Source organism: Aptenodytes patagonicus, chromosome 1 (genome assembly GCF_965638725.1).
Source record: "Aptenodytes patagonicus chromosome 1, bAptPat1.pri.cur, whole genome shotgun sequence".
In the NCBI taxonomy this organism is placed as follows: Eukaryota; Metazoa; Chordata; class Aves; order Sphenisciformes; family Spheniscidae; genus Aptenodytes; species Aptenodytes patagonicus.
Genome location: NC_134949.1, coordinates 16189955 through 16211410, shown reverse-complemented (window position 1 = coordinate 16211410; position 21456 = coordinate 16189955). Strand labels below are relative to the sequence as shown.

Sequence of the window (21456 nt, the reverse complement as noted above, 5' to 3'; positions counted from 1 at the left end):
GGTCACTTTTCCAAAAAAAGTTATTGGAAGTATTTATTAAAACATAGTAAAATATTTAATGGATTATTATCTGAAAAGCAAGTGGACGTGCAACCTAGGGTTTCTTTTTGTTTTATTAAACATCTTCTAAAGCCTAAAGGGAAAATGTAAAATTTAAGAGAAAGATATAAACTGGACAGTTTACTCACAAAAAAATATTGAAGGATGAAAACCTAACCAGGTAGCAGCCTTAATGTTATGGAGTCAGAAGAGAAAATAAGACTTGTCAATTACCAAGACTTCTCAATTATCTTGACAAGATTACAAAGTTTGTACCTGAAAAAAAAATAATGTAATTGTCCCTCCTTCAGTCAGACTTAAAGCACAGTTGGGTCTGAGAGTAGTCAAGAACAACTGAGGCGACAAGTTACTGGCCATGCAAAAATAATGGCTACATGGAAGTCTGCTTGGTAATTACTGTGGCCCAATTTAAACCTAAGTGGAGACTACAATAAAAGATGTATTGTTCTTCAGTAACTGCTGTGCAACTTGGATGACATTTTAGCATTGTGTAAGTTTTGGGATTTGTTTTGTTTTGTTTGTCTGTTTTAAATAAATTATGCTGCTTTCTGGATTTTGTTTTAAAATGCACAGCCAAAGAACACAATAGAAACATATACAACCTTAAAAACCAATGCTTGAATACAAACCACAAGAAAAATGTGAACCACTACTACTTTTTGCCAGTAGAACTTTTGTTTACAGATCTCAACTAGTTTCCAATATCCAAATCAACAGTCAATGCTCTAGCAAAGTCTCATTTCAATGACCAACTTATTCATTATAAATCTGTCATAATTTGTAAATACATTAATTCATTAACTATAAAAATCTCGTATGGCTGCTGATGCTAAAGGAGTAGAGAAGGTTGCTATTACTTGTGCTGTAATTCACAAAACAAGGTATTTATTCAATGATCTTCAACAAAAAAATGAAAGGTTTATCTGCAGTCACTGTCCTATGCTACCCCTATTCAGTATTTCATTTCAAAAAAGTTTAAAAACTGGAATTTAAAGGCAAGTTTCTCAGTCTTGACTTTCATCATCCCTCTGGGGGTTAAGTCCCATGTCCCTGTCGAGCAGAAGTATTGAGTGCTGCTACAAGCCCCACTCGGTCCTAAGGCTACAGAGACGTGCATGCTGCCTCACACTCACTTCAGCGAAGAGAAGCGAAGGTTTACAGCTCCTCGTGGGTTCCAGCTCTGCAATTGCTGCACAATAGACCCAGCGATTAAACCTGTCGGAGATGTGCTTTGCTTCCATTAAACTCCTCTCTAGCCTCTATTAAACTTCAGAAATATCCTGGCTTCTTTCCAGTCCCACTCCTGTTCTCTTTCATTCTCTCATTTACATTCAGTACGATATTCATTCACTTTTCATGTTAATTGTTTTAATATTCTTAACTTATCTTCAAACCTTCAATTTCCGCTTGTTACATAACCTCCTCTTGTCCTCTTTTGACTTTCCCTTCCTTCTTTTATCCAGCTTTTTTCCCTCTCTCATTACTGTCAGCTTTTTTCCTTCTCCATATAGCATTTTCTTCCACTCCCTATTGCCAGCTGGAAAAAGATGCTTCTTTATCATGTCATTTTTTTGTTCTTTTGTTTGCTTGCACAGATTAGAAAAGCAAGACTGTTAGAGCTCAAAAGCATCTGTGGACCAAATCCAAACACCAAGACATTTTACATGTGGATTCACTTAACTTTTAGGAGATGCAAGGATATCTTAACAATAAAAAAAACATTTTATTAACTAGGAATAACAGATCACATACACCAGCAAAAATACAAGCTTAACAAAAATGCTGAAGGCCGTAAGCTCTCCCTGTTGACACATTATACCACTTTTCTGTTGCAGAAAGCTTTTCTAACACAATGTGAAAAGATAATGGCAAATTACTAAATTAGCATCACATCAAGCTTAGTGTTTCAACTGCAGAACAAAATATTTTGTTTGGCTTTCATCAAGTCCGCTTAAAGTTTCGTGAGAATAAGAATGATCAAGATGATACAGCTGTCTTTTCAATCTTATCTCAGATTTATAGTCTTGAGAGCACAGGCAGCGTGCATGAACGTCCATCAGCTCGCTCAAAACTAGCAAGCCCCCAAAAGAGCCGCAGAAACTACAGCACAGGCCACGATACCTACGTGCAGTTCTGACAAGACAATACTGAACTCCCTCCAATTACAGCTAAATTACTGCTTAGTATTCAAGATAACTTAGGATTTTTTCCCAAAGCTTTCTTACCATGTTTTTTTTCTTTTTTACTACTGGTACTGCTGCACAGTACCAGGAGAGTTTTCAGAAGTCCTAGTCCTGCAGGAACACGAGCATATAACTATAACATCCATATACTCTATTGATGCTTTTCACCAAACAATCTGAAATAGTCAAAACCTTGAAGCCCCCTCTTCTTCCCACCCCCCAAAAAAGGAATGTCTTCCTTTTTTTAATATTTTTTTTTTTAAAGAAGAAACTGATGGGAAAGATTATACGTTAAAATGGTCCTCCTCCCCCAGATTTTAACTATGGTCCACTGTGGGCTTGAAAATATCTGCACACCACCATTTTAACAAAATTATGAGATATGTTACTATTAAAAGGCTAATTTGTGGTAACTGCTATCATGGAATATAACTTCCTTCACGGGGCCTTTTTCAGTCTCCTGTCAGCCAGATTTGTGACTCCACGCTTGAAACAGTGAGCTTCCGTTTTCAAGATGAGAAAATACCAGAATGATAAGAAACTGAAAAGTTAAACCATTTCTGACCTGCTCGCACCAGTGTGAGAGATGCTTGTCTAAAATTGTGCGACTTTATCTTTTACAAGTCAGTTAAGCTGGCAAAAGCCATGACAAAAAGGAAACATTTTTTCTCCTTCACGCACTCTATCAAACAGCAGTGGTGTCCTTGTTCTTAGGAAAAAAAGGAATCAAAGCTATAGGTCACTGAGCTTTATTCTTTTACTGACTAAATTTATCATGCTAGAATTTGCTCCTGGCTTCACTACTGATACCCAATTTTTAACCAGAAAATATGTAACAGATTTCTGAACTCTTAAGCATGGAAGCTCTAGATTTTTGTTGTTGTCTCCATGTGTTTCTTGTAGGTATTTTTCTGCTTTTTAGGATCTCTTCTACTACTGGGTACACTCAGTGATTATTTTTAGACCCCTGCAAAATTCCTCTATATAATTTCCTACCTCTAACACCCATACTTTTTGATTCAAACTTTTGTTTTCTTAAATGGAAGAGTTACTCGGTAAAGCGTATACAAATTGGGGAAGTATTAAATCATTCTACAACTGTTTTCTTCCTTATATTTTCATTTCACTTTCCTGCTTTGTGATTTGATTATGTGTTTTGGGTTGTTTTAAATGAGTTTTTCAGACACACACAAACTCACTCCTATGGCCTCACTTTCTTACAGTAAAATACAAGATTAAACAAATTCTTTTATATCAGAAATAGTGGAAAGACTCAAGCCAGAAGATTAGAACAAGTCCAGGTCCATCATGGATGCTGCCATGTTAAGTTAACTGGTCGCAGTGTAGAAGAGTCCCATGAAAATACGTAAGGAGAAAGGGGGCAACCAGAGGCTAAATCCTCTGCCAGGGAAAGCCAGGCAACAGCAAGTCAGGGTCATCAGCCTCTTCTACAGCCTAGAAAGGGGTATACCAAGAGAAGAGGATTCACAGTGGCACCAAAGTTACAGTGAACACCAACCATCAAAACATTTTTTGTGACTGTTTTTGGTAAATGAGTTTGCAAAACCACTGAAGGAAAGTCCACACAATCCTACAACCTCCAACCATAACCAATGCCTGTTTTCCTGCTGCAACAGAACAGCAATCCCAGAATGACACAACCAAACATTATGGAGAGGAAAATAGTGCTCAGAGAGTTAATACAATCTGATAGTTCCTTAAGGTACCATTTAATTACTGCATTAAAAAGCAATCACCAATTTCTGTGTAAGCAAACCATCAACAGACCGCTGCTTACCTATATTCGACAAATGTCCTTTCATAGGAGAATGTTTGTCTTGCATACCTGATAACTAAAAATTTAGTTATACTGGATTATTAAAAAAAATACTGGATATTGCAAATGGTTTACAAACCAGTCCTTTAACAACAGTGCCTTCATGTGTTTATTATAGGCATTTTCTTATTTTAAAGCTAAGATTCAACTATGTTTTATAGTTGTAATTCTGTCCTCCTACACATTCACAAGCAAATTAGGTCAATTCCAAACTATTTGTAAAACCTCCTACATAGAAAGGAGTTTGAGATTTTAAAACATAAGAAGTTTAAAATAAACAAAGTCAACCTACCAGTGTCATAAACCTTGTGAACTGTCAATTTTTTGTTGTAGCCTAATAAGGCATCCTAAAGTAGTAAGAACCAAAATGCGAGAATGACTGTCCTTGGCCAGAGGTTGCATCCACATCATGTTTAATAACATTTTAATAATGTTTATTATATAAGTTTCCCTAATTAACTTCTAAACTTACTTCTACATTTGGCATCTGTAACATCCTGTGGCAATGAGTTCCACTATGTAATTGTGTTGCATGAAAAAATGTTTTTAAACCTACTGCTGGGTAAGAACTAGGAGCCATCAAAACTGTGTTATAAGAAATGATGAATAATCATGCTCTCCCCATCTTCTCCATAACATTAGTAGCTTTATACAGCTCTTGCATTTCTTCTGAACTCATTTCTTTTCAGAGTCCTAACCATCCTGTTCAAATACAGGTATCTCTTTCCCCATATATAACCTGGTTTATCCTTACTAAAAAAAAGGACATCTGCAATTGTTTGTACTATTACAGATCGGTCACGGATGTCATCATGATGTTTGTATAGAACTATAATGCAACTTCAAGACCTCTTTTTTGCGTAGTAACAATTTAGACTGCCATGCATGTTAGTTAGCCAGTTCCTTCCTGCAAGCATTATTGTATAATATTGTATAGTTAATGCACTTGCCATTTTATTAATTTGTTATCTTGTATTGTCTTCCCACAACTGTTCATGTCCACAGATTTGGGGGTCTTAATAGTGTGAATGGTGTATGAGTACAAGCTGTTATTTTGCTTTTTAGTCCCTTTCACAGACTTATTAAAGCAGCAAAGACCTCCACATAGATCCCTGTAGGAGTCTACTCTTGGCTTGTGATAACTGATCTTTTATTTTTATCCTCTTTTTTCCTGCCTTAAAAAGTTATTAACCTGAGAGGGCTTCTCTCTTATTTTTGTGACCATTTCGTCTCTTCAAGAAACTTAGGCAGCAGCTGTCATGGACTAAGATGGTTAGTTCATATGGCATCTGTAGTTCTAACATGACCATGAACTCTCATCCAACCAATCTGCAAGCTATAATCTGTCTACAACAATCATGTTGGCTCTTCTTTATTATTTTATATTCTCCATGTACGTGTTCATTTTTCATATTTATAAACACACATCTTCTCATTTGATTCTATGACAGTTTTAATTAATTTTGATAAGGACAGAAATAAAACTTTTTGGGCTGTAGCTTCACGCAGATTATGCTACATTTCCAAATTCAGTGATTATGTATTCAAATTACTCCAGACCTGTTAGGTGTACCCTGATTAGTCCAAGCAATTTGTTATTATTCATTTTAATCAGCTTGTTCTAAAAGTTCTTCCCCTAACACTTGAATTTGAAACAGACCATCTGAGACATCTCAAGTAAGCTCCAGTGCAGGAACCTTCATATAGCCTCCATAATTAACACAGATGCAAAAAGAGTCTTCGTAAGATTTGCTACTGAAGTTTTATCTTCTGCTAGCATTCTCACAACATCTTGATCCTTACTGGGCCTGGAGACTATTAGGTCTCTTGCTTCCGATGTGCTTGAAGAATTTCTCCAGCTCCTTCTGTGCCTGTCGTCTGGATTTCACACATAACTTACCAGTTATGCATTCTCCTGTTTCCCACATTTGGTTACAAGTTCTACTTTATAAATTCTCTCTTTACCTGTTACAGATTTCCCTCCTTTGCAGTTTAACAATATTGAGTTTGGGTTTTTTCCCCCCTTGTGATTGATGGCAGATACTTACTCTAACATTTAATATAGTAGCTCTTGATACCACTAAAAGCTTTATTCTTTTGGCTGATCCTTTTAACTATTTCCTAACAAGCTTGCTCCCTTAAGTGTAGTTCTCTCCATAAGATGTTACTGCAATACATTTTAAACTTGCTCTTAAAACAATATGGAAATCGTATTTATTATGGTTACTCTTGTAGGGTAGCTCAACAGTAATTTAATCTTAAACTAGGTCTTGTGCACTGCACATTTGCCATACTCCTCTTGTGAGCTGACAGCTTATCAGAATACCCAATGTATCGTTCTTCACTTCTGCATTTACTGAGTCTTTCATGCACATAACAGAACCATGTAATAACAGGAAATGCTTCTTCCCTCAGCGTCTTACCTCCCTTAGCACTTCACAGTAATTTTCCATCCCATTTACATGGTCAACAGTCTAACCCTCACAGTATTTTGATCTATTTGCACACAAATTCAAACTGTAAGTGTACTTTCTTATCTAGATGTACATAGCTTTGACCATAAACCCTAACATATAATAGCGCATCTCCCAGAGTACAGTTTGCATTCTCATCTCTATATAAATGTTTGCCCTTATACTAACATCCTCTTGTACCAATTTTCTGAGACACCAAATATGTCAATATCTGGATTTCAAACCAGCATTCCAGCTCTCACACTCTATTTTTCACGTTTCAGATTTTGTCCAGAAGCCCATCTACAACTGCTACTGGTCTAATTGTCTTTTTTTTATATTTTATAAAGAGAAGCAAGCAGTAAATACATACATGACGGTGTTAATCCCTGACAGTTGTTGAAACATCTGCAGGCCACAACCCACAATTAAGGCTCTTCGAGTTGGAGGGTATGTTAGCATTCTGCAGATCACAGGTCCAGCTTAAAAAAAAAAAAAAAAAAAAAACAAAAGAATACGTAATAGTTCTTAAGTGATCGCTATCAAGACAACGTTCCCAGGCAACAGGCTTTGCACCTTAGTTTCAAACACACTTGGGTTATTTCAATTATTTTTGAACAACTTGATCATTTCAGTTCTGCTTTTCTGCACTTTACTACAAAGATTTTCAGGAAGCCCAGGAAAAAAAATGAAACAATTTTTGTACACAGTGTATACTACTGGTGGCAAATGTACAGCTCTCCTATATCATACTAACAGATTGCACATCTGCTGCAACTGAATGTATTCAAAGTTGTCACAAATATCATTGTCGTTTCCTTTCTAGAAGCTCCCACTGTTATTGAGAGGTTATTTCAGAAACGCCATTATTAACTGCTCAGATCTGCATCTTGCAGATAGCGTTCTCCCTAGTCCGCCAAATACCCAACTTCCACAAACCAGTTGCAAGTGTTTGAGTTTGCATGAGTCCCATACTTTGAAGGTATGGGATAGATCTATTCTGCACAGCTGTAAGGCCAGCAGAGGGAGCATAAATTAATTAATTTTTTTCCATATCTTTGGTAGCAATTGTATGAGGCTGCATTCAAAAAGCAGAAAACAGTTCCTCAATGAAGAGAAAACCAAAAATTTCTGGCAAACAGAGAAAGTTTTATTCTCTGTTAATTTTAAATTTTCAAAGTACCCTATAAAAAAAAAGTAATACAGAAAGCGATATGATATCAGGCAAAAAAATTAAAATACTTGACTCCCTTATTTACTTGAATTTCTTTCTGCCCAGAGTGGTGTTTAGGGCAGAACACAGTCTGGTGAAAAATTCTATGTTTTATACATCTTATCACATCTGGTATACCCACTCAGAACACCTAATATAGTTCACAATATGTGTAAGTCAAAATAGTTGCCATCAAAAGAAAAAAAAAAGGCTGTGAAGAGCATCTACATTTTTGCATTTTCAGTCTTTCCTGAACATACAGAAAATATTAAATGTATTGATTCAGTATAAAAATCTATATGGGTCTGTTAGAGCAGAACGATTTACATGCAAAGATTTTCAACGTCAGAAAGCTGACAATCTGTGAACAGTTTCAATAGTGGAACTTTTTTTTCCTTGAAAGATAATCAGACCTGCCTAAGGAAAACTCATTTTCATTAAAAAATTATAGTATTTCTAATTCATATCTCAATTGTATCATCACTTAACTTTGCTTCTTTATTATTAACAGCAGAATGCAGTCTGACAAATTTCCCAGCTGGTTTCCAAGTAACATTAACATTCAGACAGTACACAGTCCCACCTGTCCTGCCATATAACCACGCTATTGCCTTCAAAATGTCTCTAGCTGAGTAAAATCAGCTGACAAATAGAGCCTGGTAAGATATTCTCAAGCAAGACACATACCATCACTGGGTAGACAAGTATATCAAAGGGTTCAGTAGTCAAAGTGGCATTTCCTCAGTGGAAAAACAACAAAACCAGCACTCGCTGTTAGCTAGGAGCAGTCTAGAGCTCAGACATTCTCTTGGATTTTTCCTCAACTAGGAGCTTCACAAAGAAAAAAGATTTACTGACAAATGCAACCATGAACCTTAATTCACAAACAACAGCCCTCAGGTTTTCATACTCGGCATCACACCTGAGCATGAAGGCTTTGGGCTTAAAAACCTTTATCTGGCAACTGATTCTGCAGCATCTGTCATGAACCCAGGCTGCTGAATGCCTGTATCTTCCGTTCTTCATGAACTTCCTATAAAGTCCTTAATGGAGTTCAAAATCCATCTTTATCATCAAAGGACCTGACAGCCAACCTAAATCTTGAAGTCCACCATCAATGACTATACTCATTGAATAAGCTGGAATGCTACAGCAGGGTCTGTTAGGAAAGGAAGCAGAAATGTCCTAAAGAACTGATGCAAAGTTTTCAACAATTCCTGATCCACTCAGCTATTTGACAAAAGTTATATAAAACTCTATTCACAATACGGCATTGTACAAAACAATTGGACAGAAGGCAATAAAATGAATAGCTAGAAATTAAAGCAGCTGCTCCCAGACAATGCCTTGCAACTCAGAGGCAGTCATGAACTCCCAACAAAATTTCATCACACAAATCCGTTTGTACGCCTGAAGTGGGGCCCTGCAGAAAGTTTAAGACCACGTAGTAAAGTCTAGACCTTTACTTTAGAACTTTAGACTTTAGACCTTTAGAGCATCCAGTCAGCTAAATTCAGGAAGTACTTGTAATTTTTCAGACTTCTGATTAATTGTATCAGAAAAATGATGCTAAAAATCATCATACTGGTTCAAGTCAGAGATTTAAAAGTTTCACTCCAAATCCGTACCATGGCAACCCACACATATAGGCATACACAAAATTAAAGGATTTTCTTTCATAAAATTCACAGCCTTCACATTTAGAAACCAATAAATGGAATGAAAGAAATAAAAGAAATCGTTAATCTGTATATTAAAGGAGCTTTACAAACTCCACTAAAAAACCCAAAGGACTTTGACTGCGAGGTGGCTGTTTTTAAAACAGAAAATGAGTGTGAAACTTATTAAAATTATCTAGCCCTAAAACTAACTATACTATTTTTGCATTTTCCTATCTTCAATTCTGCCATCCATCTTCTGTGTTCATATATTACAGCCTTAAAACTAAACAACTCTAGGTAAAACATGACTGTTAACAACACAGTATGGGTCTAAACTAAAAAATGAAAAACAAAACAAGCTTTCAGAATTAAATACATTTTTCTTCTGAAAATAAGTCTTCTGAAAACTGATATTGTACTTTAGGAGTTTCTGATAACCATTAAATCTGCTGTTAGTTATGACAATAGGTTAAAATAGCACAAAACAATAAAATCATTAAATCTTTAAAAAGTGGAGCAACTTAATTGCTAACAGAACTAGAGGGAAACAGATGATGCAAAAGATACATCATAAAAAAATTAAACATTTGGTAATTTTTACAATGGAAAAATAGGTATTTGTCTCCAAAAATCAGTTGGGTTTTTTTCATGATACTTCTGCCTTAATTGCTGCTGTTTTCTCTGCAGCTAGGAGATCTGGAAACATTCCTGCATTCAAACCACTTCATTTGAACTTGAGAAACCACCAAGATGTTTGTTTTCCTATGTCTAATCTATGAATAAAATGAAGTCAAAAGGATGAGACCTCCTAATGTCATGATTAATTTAATGAGACTAGATTTGGTTGGACTTTTTGTGCTGTGGTTTCAGGTAATTACTTATATCTGAAGTAAATTTCCTTAATGCATATGTTTACAAGCGTTCAAAACATGCTACAGTAAAGGGCAGCTGAAGCTTGCTCTAGTGAGAGTGCAAAATGGCAGCAATAGATAAAGAGCAATGGAAAAATAAGCATACAGCTGTTATAGAAGGTGAGATTACATGAAGTGGTGATACATGCAGTGGATTGCTGTGGTCTAACTGGCTTTTTCCTAGCCTGGTCTAAACTGTCTACCTAACTAGACATTCATCCTTATAAGCAAAAGGCAAAAATAGAATTCGGAAGTTTGGCTTCACATCCAAAAAAACCTTATTAGCTTACATGGAGCTAAACAGGGGGGGAGGAGCTGTTCTTGTCAAATCATTACTTCTGGAAAGCGAGTGATGCTTTCCAAATGTTACATTTTATGAGTGGTTATCTGAAACTTTCAACACCAGCTTCCTATATTTTAGCTGCTGTTCTTGTTACTAGGCATAACCCACAAGTAAGTTAAGTTTAGAAATTGTGAATCACCTGGTAAGGCATTTTGATTTTCCTCTGTAGGTAAAATGGATTGTATGGTGATCATAGGAGCTTGGGTGTGATCCACTGCCAACTAAAAGATAGAGAGACTTTTCAAAAACAACAAAACAAACAAACAAACCCTAGTTCTAAAAGGAGTTTAAATAATGAAAGCTAAAAAGCAGAAGAATGGGTATTAATGATGTCTCAGCATCTCCTTCTGAAAATGTACTGCATACACTTCCAGGGAAATAAAAATACTGTAGATAGACATAAAGCCAACCTAAAAATCCCCCAGCAAATGCAGGCAGACATCTGGTGCCTGGACACCTTGTGATCCCCCATCCCTCAAATTATTAGTACAATACTTGGCAAAATTTCACAGCCAGGAAACTATGGTTAGAGACTGGGCTCTGCCAAAGTAATTTGCAGGTTCAAATATTGTTTTGCCAGCTAATCTAGGTGACAGCTTGTAGCAACAGCTTAAAACTACGTAGGGCTCCTGTGAGCATTTTGTGCTCTTGCTGTAGAGGAGTGTTTCCAAACAGGCAGGCTTAGCCAAGCAACAAGACAGTCACTCATCAGTTTAGCATCAATTAAGCTCAACCTTCAGATTAGTTCCTCAGACCCATTCGTGTCCCAATGCCAGTCAATGCCCTCTCTTCCATCCAGATAAATCTTTAAAGAACTGGTCTACAGTTAGAAATGGGACCAAAAAAAAAAAAAAAGAAACGTCAGGCTGGTGATCTGGATAACAGAAGACAGACATGGGAACCATTTCTCTGTTTTGCCTTTCCTTACAAAATGACAGCTTCCAGCCCAGCTTTCTCTGCATCATCTGCAGAACATTCCTCCACCTAAGACTCCTCCTCTAAAGCACTTAGAGCTAGCTATTATTTTATGCATATGAATGACACACTAAAGCAAACACCCTTTCCCGCTCCTAGCCTATTACATGCTTATTTTCTAGGAGTATCAACTTCATTCATTTTTCCATTCTGTAAAATTTACCAAATCACAAGAAAATAGAAGTAGCTTTAAGATCAAAACTGCATTATTCATCCTGAGAAGATACAAAACAATTTTACCTAAGTACCAAGCTCTTCCCCACTGTCTCACAATGTTTCCAGTAACATTGGAAGAACCACTCCCAGCACTAGAGGAAACTTCCTACCTCATAAGTTCTCTAATCCTTTGAGAAAGCTTGCTTGAGTCTTTTTTTTTTTTTTTTAAGCATAGCCCCCCATCAGCCAAGAATGAGAAAAGACTGTCAGCTTGCCTAATAACTGAGTCTTAGTATTTTTCAGTTTTCCACAGCAAATACATCCAATGGTATAACAAGACAGCCTGCTCTAAAAGCAAATAAAAGCTAATTAGACATAATCATTTTGGTTCTAGACAGTTAAGTAGTGCAAGGAGTTTTTCCACACCTAATTGAACTGAAAGGATTTTTTTGTTTGCTCAGGAAACCTAGATTTCACACAAATGGTCCTTCCAAATGATCTTTTTAATCCACACATTGAGAACAGAAACACTAAGAATAAAGATTTTTTTTTTTGTTTCATTTTGACAGCAGGTTAGGTTGGCCTTTTGAGAATCCTGAAAACAAAGCAATCTTCTTTTATCTGTAAAAGGAAAAAAAGAAGTCTTTCCCTTGATACTACATTCTTTGATATAAAGCTTTGGTGATGGAAAATCTATATGACTGAGTACTTGCACAAAGGTGACGGCAGTTAAGAATACCTTTGAATAGGACAAGAAGCAGTGACAAGTAGGGAAGCAAAAAAAGGAGTGCATTTTGGCTCTGTATGACATGTTCTTTATAGAAAACAGAAACTACTGTAATGAAGACCTTCAAAACTAGAGAAACCATGACAAAACAGATAACAAACAGAGAAGACTGGCCATTTACATGATGCCAGAGGGAGCTGAGAGAAGTGGCCGCAATGACCAACAAGAGTCCACGTGGGTGGAGGAGGGACCCCAGTGCAGTACTGTCAGACCTGTGGAGTGGGGGAATGACGGAGGAGGACGTTTACCTGTTTCTTTGATGGGAAAACTGTGGTAGGGACAAAGAAAAGCAAGGATCACATTGTGCTTTCTTCTAGCCATGGCAAGCACCTTAGAAATAAAGCAATAGGTATTAAGGCAGACTTGTGCATACCTGCAGCCTGCAATGTGGTTTTAGCAAACAAACATTTACTTTCATGGTCTGCTCTAGAACCACTTTACACAGGAAACAGTAACGCGTCCCTCACTTAAAGCTGGAGAAAGCAGATGAGGAAGGATAAGATGATGGAGCTAGCATCACGCAGGCACAACCAAAATAAGCCAAGTGTTGTAACAGCCTGAAGAGCTTCCCACTCCACTGCCTCATCAAGTAATGAAGTGCAGTGCAAAGCATTTAGCAATCTGAAATTAGAAAGCTTTTTTTCTTTAATTTTAAGTTGCGGAAAGACACTTAAAAGAAAATTGCAATTAGGGGAGTTTCAAGAGTGCTTTTTTTTGTATTGGCGGTGTTGCTGTTGTTTTTCAATTAAAAGAGCACCAAAAAAGCTGGTGATTCAGAGTCCCCTTCAACCCAGTCAGTAACCTACTCTCAAGCTAATCTTCCCAGCTGTTACTGTATTAACACCCATACAGATATTGTATTTTATTTCCTGGGCAACACTCTTCAAGCCTTAAATTTTTTCCAATTTTTTTTCTGCCAAAAATCTTAATTTAGTGATTTCCACCCCCCACCCCTCCTTGTTTCCAAACGAAATATTCCTGTTCCTGCTCTAAGCCAGTGGTTTAACAGTGAAAACAGATTTCTACTCCTTGCCCTCTAAAAGAATGAGGCACAGGGACACATTCCCAGGAGGGAAGGGGAAAAAAGGGAAATTTAATAGAACTGAGAAAGGAGCCTGGAGGTCAATGAAAGTCTTCATGGGAACTTTTGGATACAATCTTTTACATGTTCACCCTTTTTTTTTTTTTTACTTTATTAATAGCATATTTAGTTCAGACCATCTCCTTAAAAAAAGTTTTAAAAAAACAATTTATCTAGGGGGCGTGAAAAACTCCTCTCAATTTTTAAAATTCAGATGCCATTAGCTAAGAGCTTCATTGAAAATAAAAGTAAAGAAAAAAGTTAAATTAGAGATGAGGTCCACATTTAAACAGATTTTAAAAACCCGTTTTGAAATCAGTATCATTTTAGCACAGCTCAGTCAGGTTCCAAAACTACCAGAGAGCAGAAAAATCAAAAAGTCACGGTAGGCTAAAGTCAAAGTACTTTAACTTTGGCTTGCTAACAACAAGACAGCACCATCAATGGATGTATAGATGACAGACAGCACAGCAGATAAGTTTGAAGCTAAAAATAATAAGTCTTAAGAAACTGCTTCAACATTTATTTTTTTTAAACTGAAGCATTTAAACTTCAGCACAAAGTTGAGTTCCACTGAAGACAGAAGGACAGATACACACTTCAAAATTCCACTGAACTGCAGCCTAAGATCATACCTTATCTAAAAGCACGAGCTAGTTTACTACATTTTAGTATTAACCATCTTCTATAAGAAACACAAAGGGCTCTAAGACAACCATTACCACTCAACAGCAGCATGTTTTTCAGCAGAGGAGGCTGACCACATCCTGGGAGGAGGAACAGGAGCACTGCCAGCAGGTCAAGGAAGCAGTTCTTCCCCTCTACCCAGCACTTGCAAGTCTCACAGCTCAAGCAGCACGCCACATTGCTGCATGAGTCTGGAGGAGAAACACCAAGGTGGACAGGCCTGGAGCACAACATATGAGATGCTGAAACAACTGGGATTGTTCAGCTTTAAAAGAGAAGGTAAAGGGAAAAGCCTCTGCTGTCTACAGCTACCTAGTGGAGGGCCAAAGACGAGACGGACCCAGGCTCCTCAGAGGTGTGCAGGGGCAGGACAAAAGGCAACAGACAAGTTGGAATGCAGAAAATTTGGACCAGATGTGAAGTCTGTTTATTTTGTACCATGGAAGTGGTCAAACACAGAAAGAGAGATGCAGACAGGTCATGGCGAAAACTTCACTGAAAAAGTTCCTGAGCAACCTACTCTGATTTGTCCTGCTTTGATTAGGGGTTGGATTAGACAACCTTCAGAGGTTATCTACATGATTCTTACATGAAACCTATATCATTCTAAGATTTGTGCTCATACTGGTTATTACAACACCATGAAAAAGTTTGGTGCTTCGGGGGGGGGGGGGGGGGGGGGGGGGGGAACATCCTTACATACAGATCCTGTAAAACTCAGCCATCTCCATACCACCAACAGCAGATCCACCCCTTTTTGCAATTTCATTCCTAGGCTTCATTAATTAAGAACCTGTCAGTCACACTAGACTGACAGTTTTTACCCTGAATTTATAACCTCTGCAGAGAACACAAATCAATATTGAAATCAGCAAGTGTAAAATACTCAATTGACAACTCCCATAACTGGTATGAAATATGAAATAGCAGTAATGGAGACCTTACTGCAGCCTTTCAATATATAAAAGGGGCTTATAAGATAGATGGGGAGAAACTTTTTACCAGGGACTGTAGTGATAGGACAAGAGGCAATGGCTTCAAACTAAAAGAGAGTAGATTAGATTGGATAGAAGGAAGAAATTCTTTACTATGAGGGTGGTGAGACACTGGAACAAGTTTCCCAGAGAAGTTGTGCCCGACTCCCAAAAGTGTTCAAGGTCAGGTTGGACGGGGCTCTGAGCAACCTGATCTAGTTGAAGATGTCCCTGCCCACAGCAGGGGGGTTGGACTAGATGATCTTTAGAGGTCCCTTCCAACTCAAACCATCCTGTGATTCTATGATTGTTAAGAGCTGTACGCAGTTCTGGTCCCCTTTGCATTCTCCCCCTCATCTCAAAAAAGGAATATGGTAGAAATGGGGAAAGATCAAGGAAAAGGCAAAAAGAACAATCAAATTAATGGAACGGTTCCAACATACAGCAGTGGTAATACTAATTTTACTAGGCCCCTGGGTACTAAAATGCATATACAATTATACCATATTAGTGTACTTATGTCTGGATTCACAACAATTAACAGTCTGTTTAGTGTGATTCTGCATTCGTTAGTATAATAGCCCTCTACTTTAGCTACAGATCAAAGCAACAAATCAAGTACACCATCCTTCAAGCTGGAGAAAAGGAGCTGGATTAGGAGTTGGGAATACAACAAAAGTTTCATAAAAGCTAAAGTGGCACAATGAAGGTGAGTAAAGAACATGCTTGTTTCAAGATAACACAGAAAATGGGCTGTATAAAATGGCAGATGCAAAACCAAAAGCATAGTTATGATCCACCATGCGTTGACCACTATTAAGACAGAATGGCGGTGAGATAGACTTTGACAGATATAGCATGACCATTTTTACCAAAGTGTGAAAAACCAACAATGTAGTAGACGTCTGTGGTCCAGAAGACAGGGACAAAGGGCCAAGTTTTTGCTACTGCAGATTATACCTCGCTGGAGCAACGATTCTAAACCAACCACCTGCTTAAGTATTATCACTGGCTGCACTAGTAATAATTTACAATTTTAAAATGCAGAGAACAGATTATAATCTTTTGGACTATGATCCTAAGGAGTGTTTTGTCATGAGAACTGAAGATTATGAAAAGCTGACGTTCATAACAGTTTTCAAATCTTCCAATTTCTGGAGGATCCACATACAGCCTATGTGAATTTTTATGCTCCAGCCACTCTGGAGTTTCAGACATACCAAAGTACTTCACAATAAAGTATGATTCTTCACAATTTTGCATCAGGTATAATCATTAGCATCTATGCAAAACCAGCATGGAAGCAGTTTACTTCTATTTGCACAAAGAAGAAAGCCTATGGAGTATCAGAATCTCTTTTGATTTATTTTATAATGCTGTCAGTGGTAGCAACAAAATTCCTCCAGCAAGATGTACAGACTGTTTGTAATGTACCTCCACTACGCAGTAAAGTCTTGTTGTTTTCCAGGAATTAGAGAGAGACTACCTCTGCATAAACTTCAGAGAGTTTCTCAAGAGTAATTCTTGCTACTGTCAGCGAGACTGACAGTAAGTAGCAGGTTCTACATACACTTGTTTGTATAACTGAAATATCTTTTGCCTGTTGATTAATAGGAGAACATACTGTGGGTCTTGCTTTCATTAGATCTTTTTTTAAAAGTAATTTCAAAACCTGACACACAGATGTCCTGTATCATCAGCTGTGACTAACTCGGTGAACAAAGGCTTCTAGATAAAACAGAATTTAAAAAAGATATACTATAATGCCGCACAAAACAGCAGGCAAAAGGCATCTTCCCGCGTGATGATGCTGGTCTTAGGGAAAACAGAATTAATACTCCATAATGGGCAGTTCAAGGTCTCTCATGTACTATGGAATACATCTAATCTGCAAGCTGCTTGTCTTATACCAAGTGGAAATCCTTCTGATCATATTCAGTATAATGAAGACAGAATGAGATTGCCTAAATGCCATGTATATTAGCAGTTTCTTTATAAAATATTTTAAAAGGTAATTCTTTTAAAAGCTGTTGAAAATCCAGTAGAGTGTAAGATAATGCTTGATCTCTTTTCCCTGAGTTAAGTATGCTTTTTTCCTTTAAAAAAAAAGAAATAGACCAGAATCATACTTACTTAACTGCTCCTACTAATGCTTGGTTGCACTACAAGATAGAAGCATGCAGGACAAGGATCTTTTCATTGCTTCTGTGCAACCTCACAGATCTAGCAGATAGAAAGGAATATCATAAAGATTTTATTAAATTATTTAGAGGCCTGAGGCCCATTTTTCAAAAAGATAAAGGAATTCTGAGAGATTTCCTCGTGAATTTCAGTAAGTAGATTTTTATGCTGATTTTACACCCTCATCAAGTTAACCCACCATCTAAAAGAAATGATAATATCCAAATGACAGACATTGTTCAGAAAACACTATCCTGGGTGTAAATATATAAAAACTGGTATTTATGATACATCTCAATCTCCTCTTGTGCTCCTTTACTGAACTCCACCTGTTTTAAAATTTTAAACAGAAATTTTTAAGTTTTGGACAGACATCATGTTTTTAGCCTGTGTTTCTTATGCAGCAGTTTACAGCTGGTCCTAATTAGAGGAGGCGGCCCCAGCAACACCAGGGAAATGGAACCATTAAGAGTGGAGCCAAGCCCCACAACAGCCGCCATTTTGAAGGGGCACATTTCCACACCATCACGACGTTTGACCATATTCAAATCAAAGCATTTAAGTGAACGGACATTTCTCTGTCACCTGCAGTGATCCAAGCCATTTCAATGTCAAGGGATAGACGTTTCTTTCTTTGGTGATAGATACTAACAATAATGTTAAAATATAACTTCTAAATATGTTGCAAGAGGATTACTCTATTAGAAAAAAAACGGAGCATCAGGATTTCTTCAGTGTTAAGAGTAAAAGCAAACAAGTTTCAATGTGGTAGTGAGAAGAAGCATGGCAAGGTTTGGCCTGCAAGCCAGTATGAACAAATGTGAGGCTCACCGGAAAACTGGAATATTTCAAAAAATTTACACACGTTTTGATGTAACTATCAAGGAGTCACACAGTTACACACTCCCTAGAAGATATACAAAGATCAACTGATCTCCAAATACACCCTGGGCAAGGACAGGTCAGAGTTTGTACTCAAAAAGTCCCACTTTAAGGGAAGAGTGCACAGTCTGCTTCCCTCACAAAGGTGATCTGCTTCAAGACCACAACATCAGCTGTCTGCACAGACCATGGTACATTATGATCTTAAAAGATAACGTGTAATTTTTCCCAGAGAGGAACAAAGGACCAAGAAAGCCCCCGCACACCAAAAGATGAAGGGGAGGTTTTAGGTAACATTCACAGCACAGACTTTTACTAGCGCATTGCTGTCTGCCAGGACGTGAGGACATGCAATTTCAGGCAGACACAGGTGGGCTGGCAGGAGGCCCTTGTGGAGAGACGCTACCAAAAACCCAGCGGGGTTTGGGAGTAGAGGTTGTCTGAACTTATTTTGCTTGGCAAGGGTTGATTTTTCCCCCTATTATTTTGGTACAAGGACAGCACTGGCAAACCAGCAGAGTCCATCCTACAACTGCGTTCTCAGGGCTGTACTTCCCACAGGAGCAGGCACAACTGTGCCTTGCCCCTTCCCACCAGTCACCCACTAGGTACTGCAGGGCTTAGTGCAGAGGTCCTGCCTGTGGGCAACAGCTGTGCTGCTGCAAACCCCCAAGGCACAGGTACTTTGGTTTTCAGCTCTGAACAAGGGCAAAAACCACTGTGCAACTCAAACTGTCCTGCAGCACTGAAGAACAGAAGGGAACGTGCCCTAGCTGCCAAATGAAGACTAAATAAAAAAATCAGTAAAAACTGGATTGGCACCAGAACAATCCTTTCCTTTGAGGTGGTCTACATATACCCTCCAGACTATAACTGAAAGTCACTATTATAACAGAATCAACATAACCATCTACCAAAAACAAACTCTTTAGATTCTTTGGGTTCTGTAGGCACTACTAACTCCCCGAAGCTATGTCCCTGGGTCTATACATCTGTGCCAGCAAGCTGCTTTCAGATCATCCCAGCTGTCCCTAAAGATGCTACACGGGAACATGTTACATTCAGCTTCTTCCTAATTTCATTTGCTAATGCTCATTTTTGCAGGGAGACAAAAAAGCAACGATGGAAACAGAACCAGCAACTACAGCAAAATCAATAAATACACTTCTATATGTAAAATATACAAGAAAATCTACATGTTAGGCTAATTGTTGCACATGGAAGATGCTGTTAGAACCTTCTATTTAAATATTTTTGGTCTGCTCAGGTTCCAGGCCAAGTCTGTTGGAGTTAAGAAATCATACCTGAGGAAAAAACATCTGCATTACCACCTTGTTAACATTTTTAAGGTTTCAACTTAACATTACAACTTGCATAAATGCAGCAAGCATTCTCAGCTGTAACACTATTTCCAAAAAAGGACTCAAATTCCTTTCTTAAAGGCAGTAAGAGCCTAAACTGCATTAAGGGAAGAAGCTGTTTTTAGGACCAATATGAATTCTTACTCAGGGCTTCAGAAGCACACGTGCACTACCTAAAGCCAAACGTGACACAAGACAAACTTCACATAGCGATTCACAACATCCCAGTGGAAGTACACGCTTAGTAACTAGTGGTTACTGAATAGCATTTCAGTTTCCCCCGGAGCTGCTGGTTTTCCTAGATCTGAGGGCAAAAAATATCACTAGTGTGGCTGGAATTTCAGGTAACCTTCCTGGCTTCAGGGCAAACTGCGGATTTCCCAACTGTGATCAGCCAGAAAGATGGGCTGTAGTGCAGAGAAGGGGCAGAATTTTACCCAGACATGCATGTCCTCTCTAACGCACAGGAGCTACTTTTCCCAGATGTTTAACTACTTTCCAGAGGCAACTCAACTTGTTATGAAAAATAAATGTTTCAAGGATAAGCTCTAAAAAGAACAGAAATAGTATCAGTCCTACCTCCTGTTTACCAAAACAAAAAAAAGGGAGGAAGCAATTACTCCATTTAGAATTTGTCAGGCTGCGGAGGCTGATGAACCTGAAGGTATCAGGAAAAATGCTTCATACCATCATGAGTTACAACAGCCTGGTTGGCATTGGATTGGATCAGGAAACAATGAAAGCTAATTTTCAGTGTCAGATATAAGAAGCATCTGCATCTTTATATGGATACCAGGAAAATATTTTCATGTTTCTCAGTAAGAGCATCATTGCCCAACTGTGCCTTCTGCCAACTGCCACCAACCTATTAAGCAGGCTGAAAGGAAAAATTCTTGTGCAGGAAGTCCGGGGGAAACTTGTAAACAAAAACAAAGGGAGAACAAAGCTGGAAGAAAGCCACAGTGTTTGAGCCACCTACATTTCAGGGTGGATTTCCAAATATCTCCATTCACTGACCTCATATTTGCTGGCTTTCTCTGAGCTGCCATGTAGTCACTGAGAGAAATCGCTGCTTCTGATCATGCAGGCTGTGAAACTAATCTGAGAAGCTAATTCAGTTCCACTGTCCACCTATACAGATCTATATACGTTCTCCACCTATATACACCTAAATGCATTCTGCACCTACACAGCTGGGCTGAAGACATCAGCAGACAAGCACGGAAGAAGGTAGAGAGTGGAGGTAAGAATGACTTGCCTGCCTACAGCACATGGAAAAAAAGTGCAGATATAAAAGTACATAAGTACCAAATATAACAGAAAATCAGGTTTACAACACAGAAATGACACCACCTTTGACGAGTTCACGCTCTCAGGCTGACTTTGGCAACAAGACAAACCAAGGAAGTTTTCCATTTTGGAGAGCACTGGGGTAACATATGCTAGACAATGATAGTTTTTCATAGAAACACTGATAGATCAGGAAAAAGCAAAATATGCCTGCAGTCATAAACTGATTTCTGCAAGTGTTTTGCCAAAGATAATTACCAGCCTACAAATGCACAAAGGAATCGTCATTCAAGTACCCAACATTCATCTGAAGGGAACAGTGGGTGCTTAAGATCAAATACAGTAAAACTTGCAGAGTAACGCTGAGACATAATACTCATCTGACTTGATCACTGCATCTAACACAATAAAATGCAAATTA

At 38.0% G+C, this 21456-nt stretch overlaps 1 protein-coding gene across 1 annotated transcript in view; it reads right to left on the bottom strand.

The window, feature by feature from the left end:
- SLC2A13 (solute carrier family 2 member 13) overlaps window positions 1–21456 on the bottom strand; it is a 171772-nt gene that overhangs the window by 87000 nt on the left and 63316 nt on the right. Inside the window, exon 4 of the mRNA XM_076328876.1 lies at window positions 6907–7015. Coding sequence (XP_076184991.1) covers window positions 6907–7015 — 109 coding nt within the window. The remainder of the gene's footprint in view (window positions 1–6906; window positions 7016–21456) is intronic.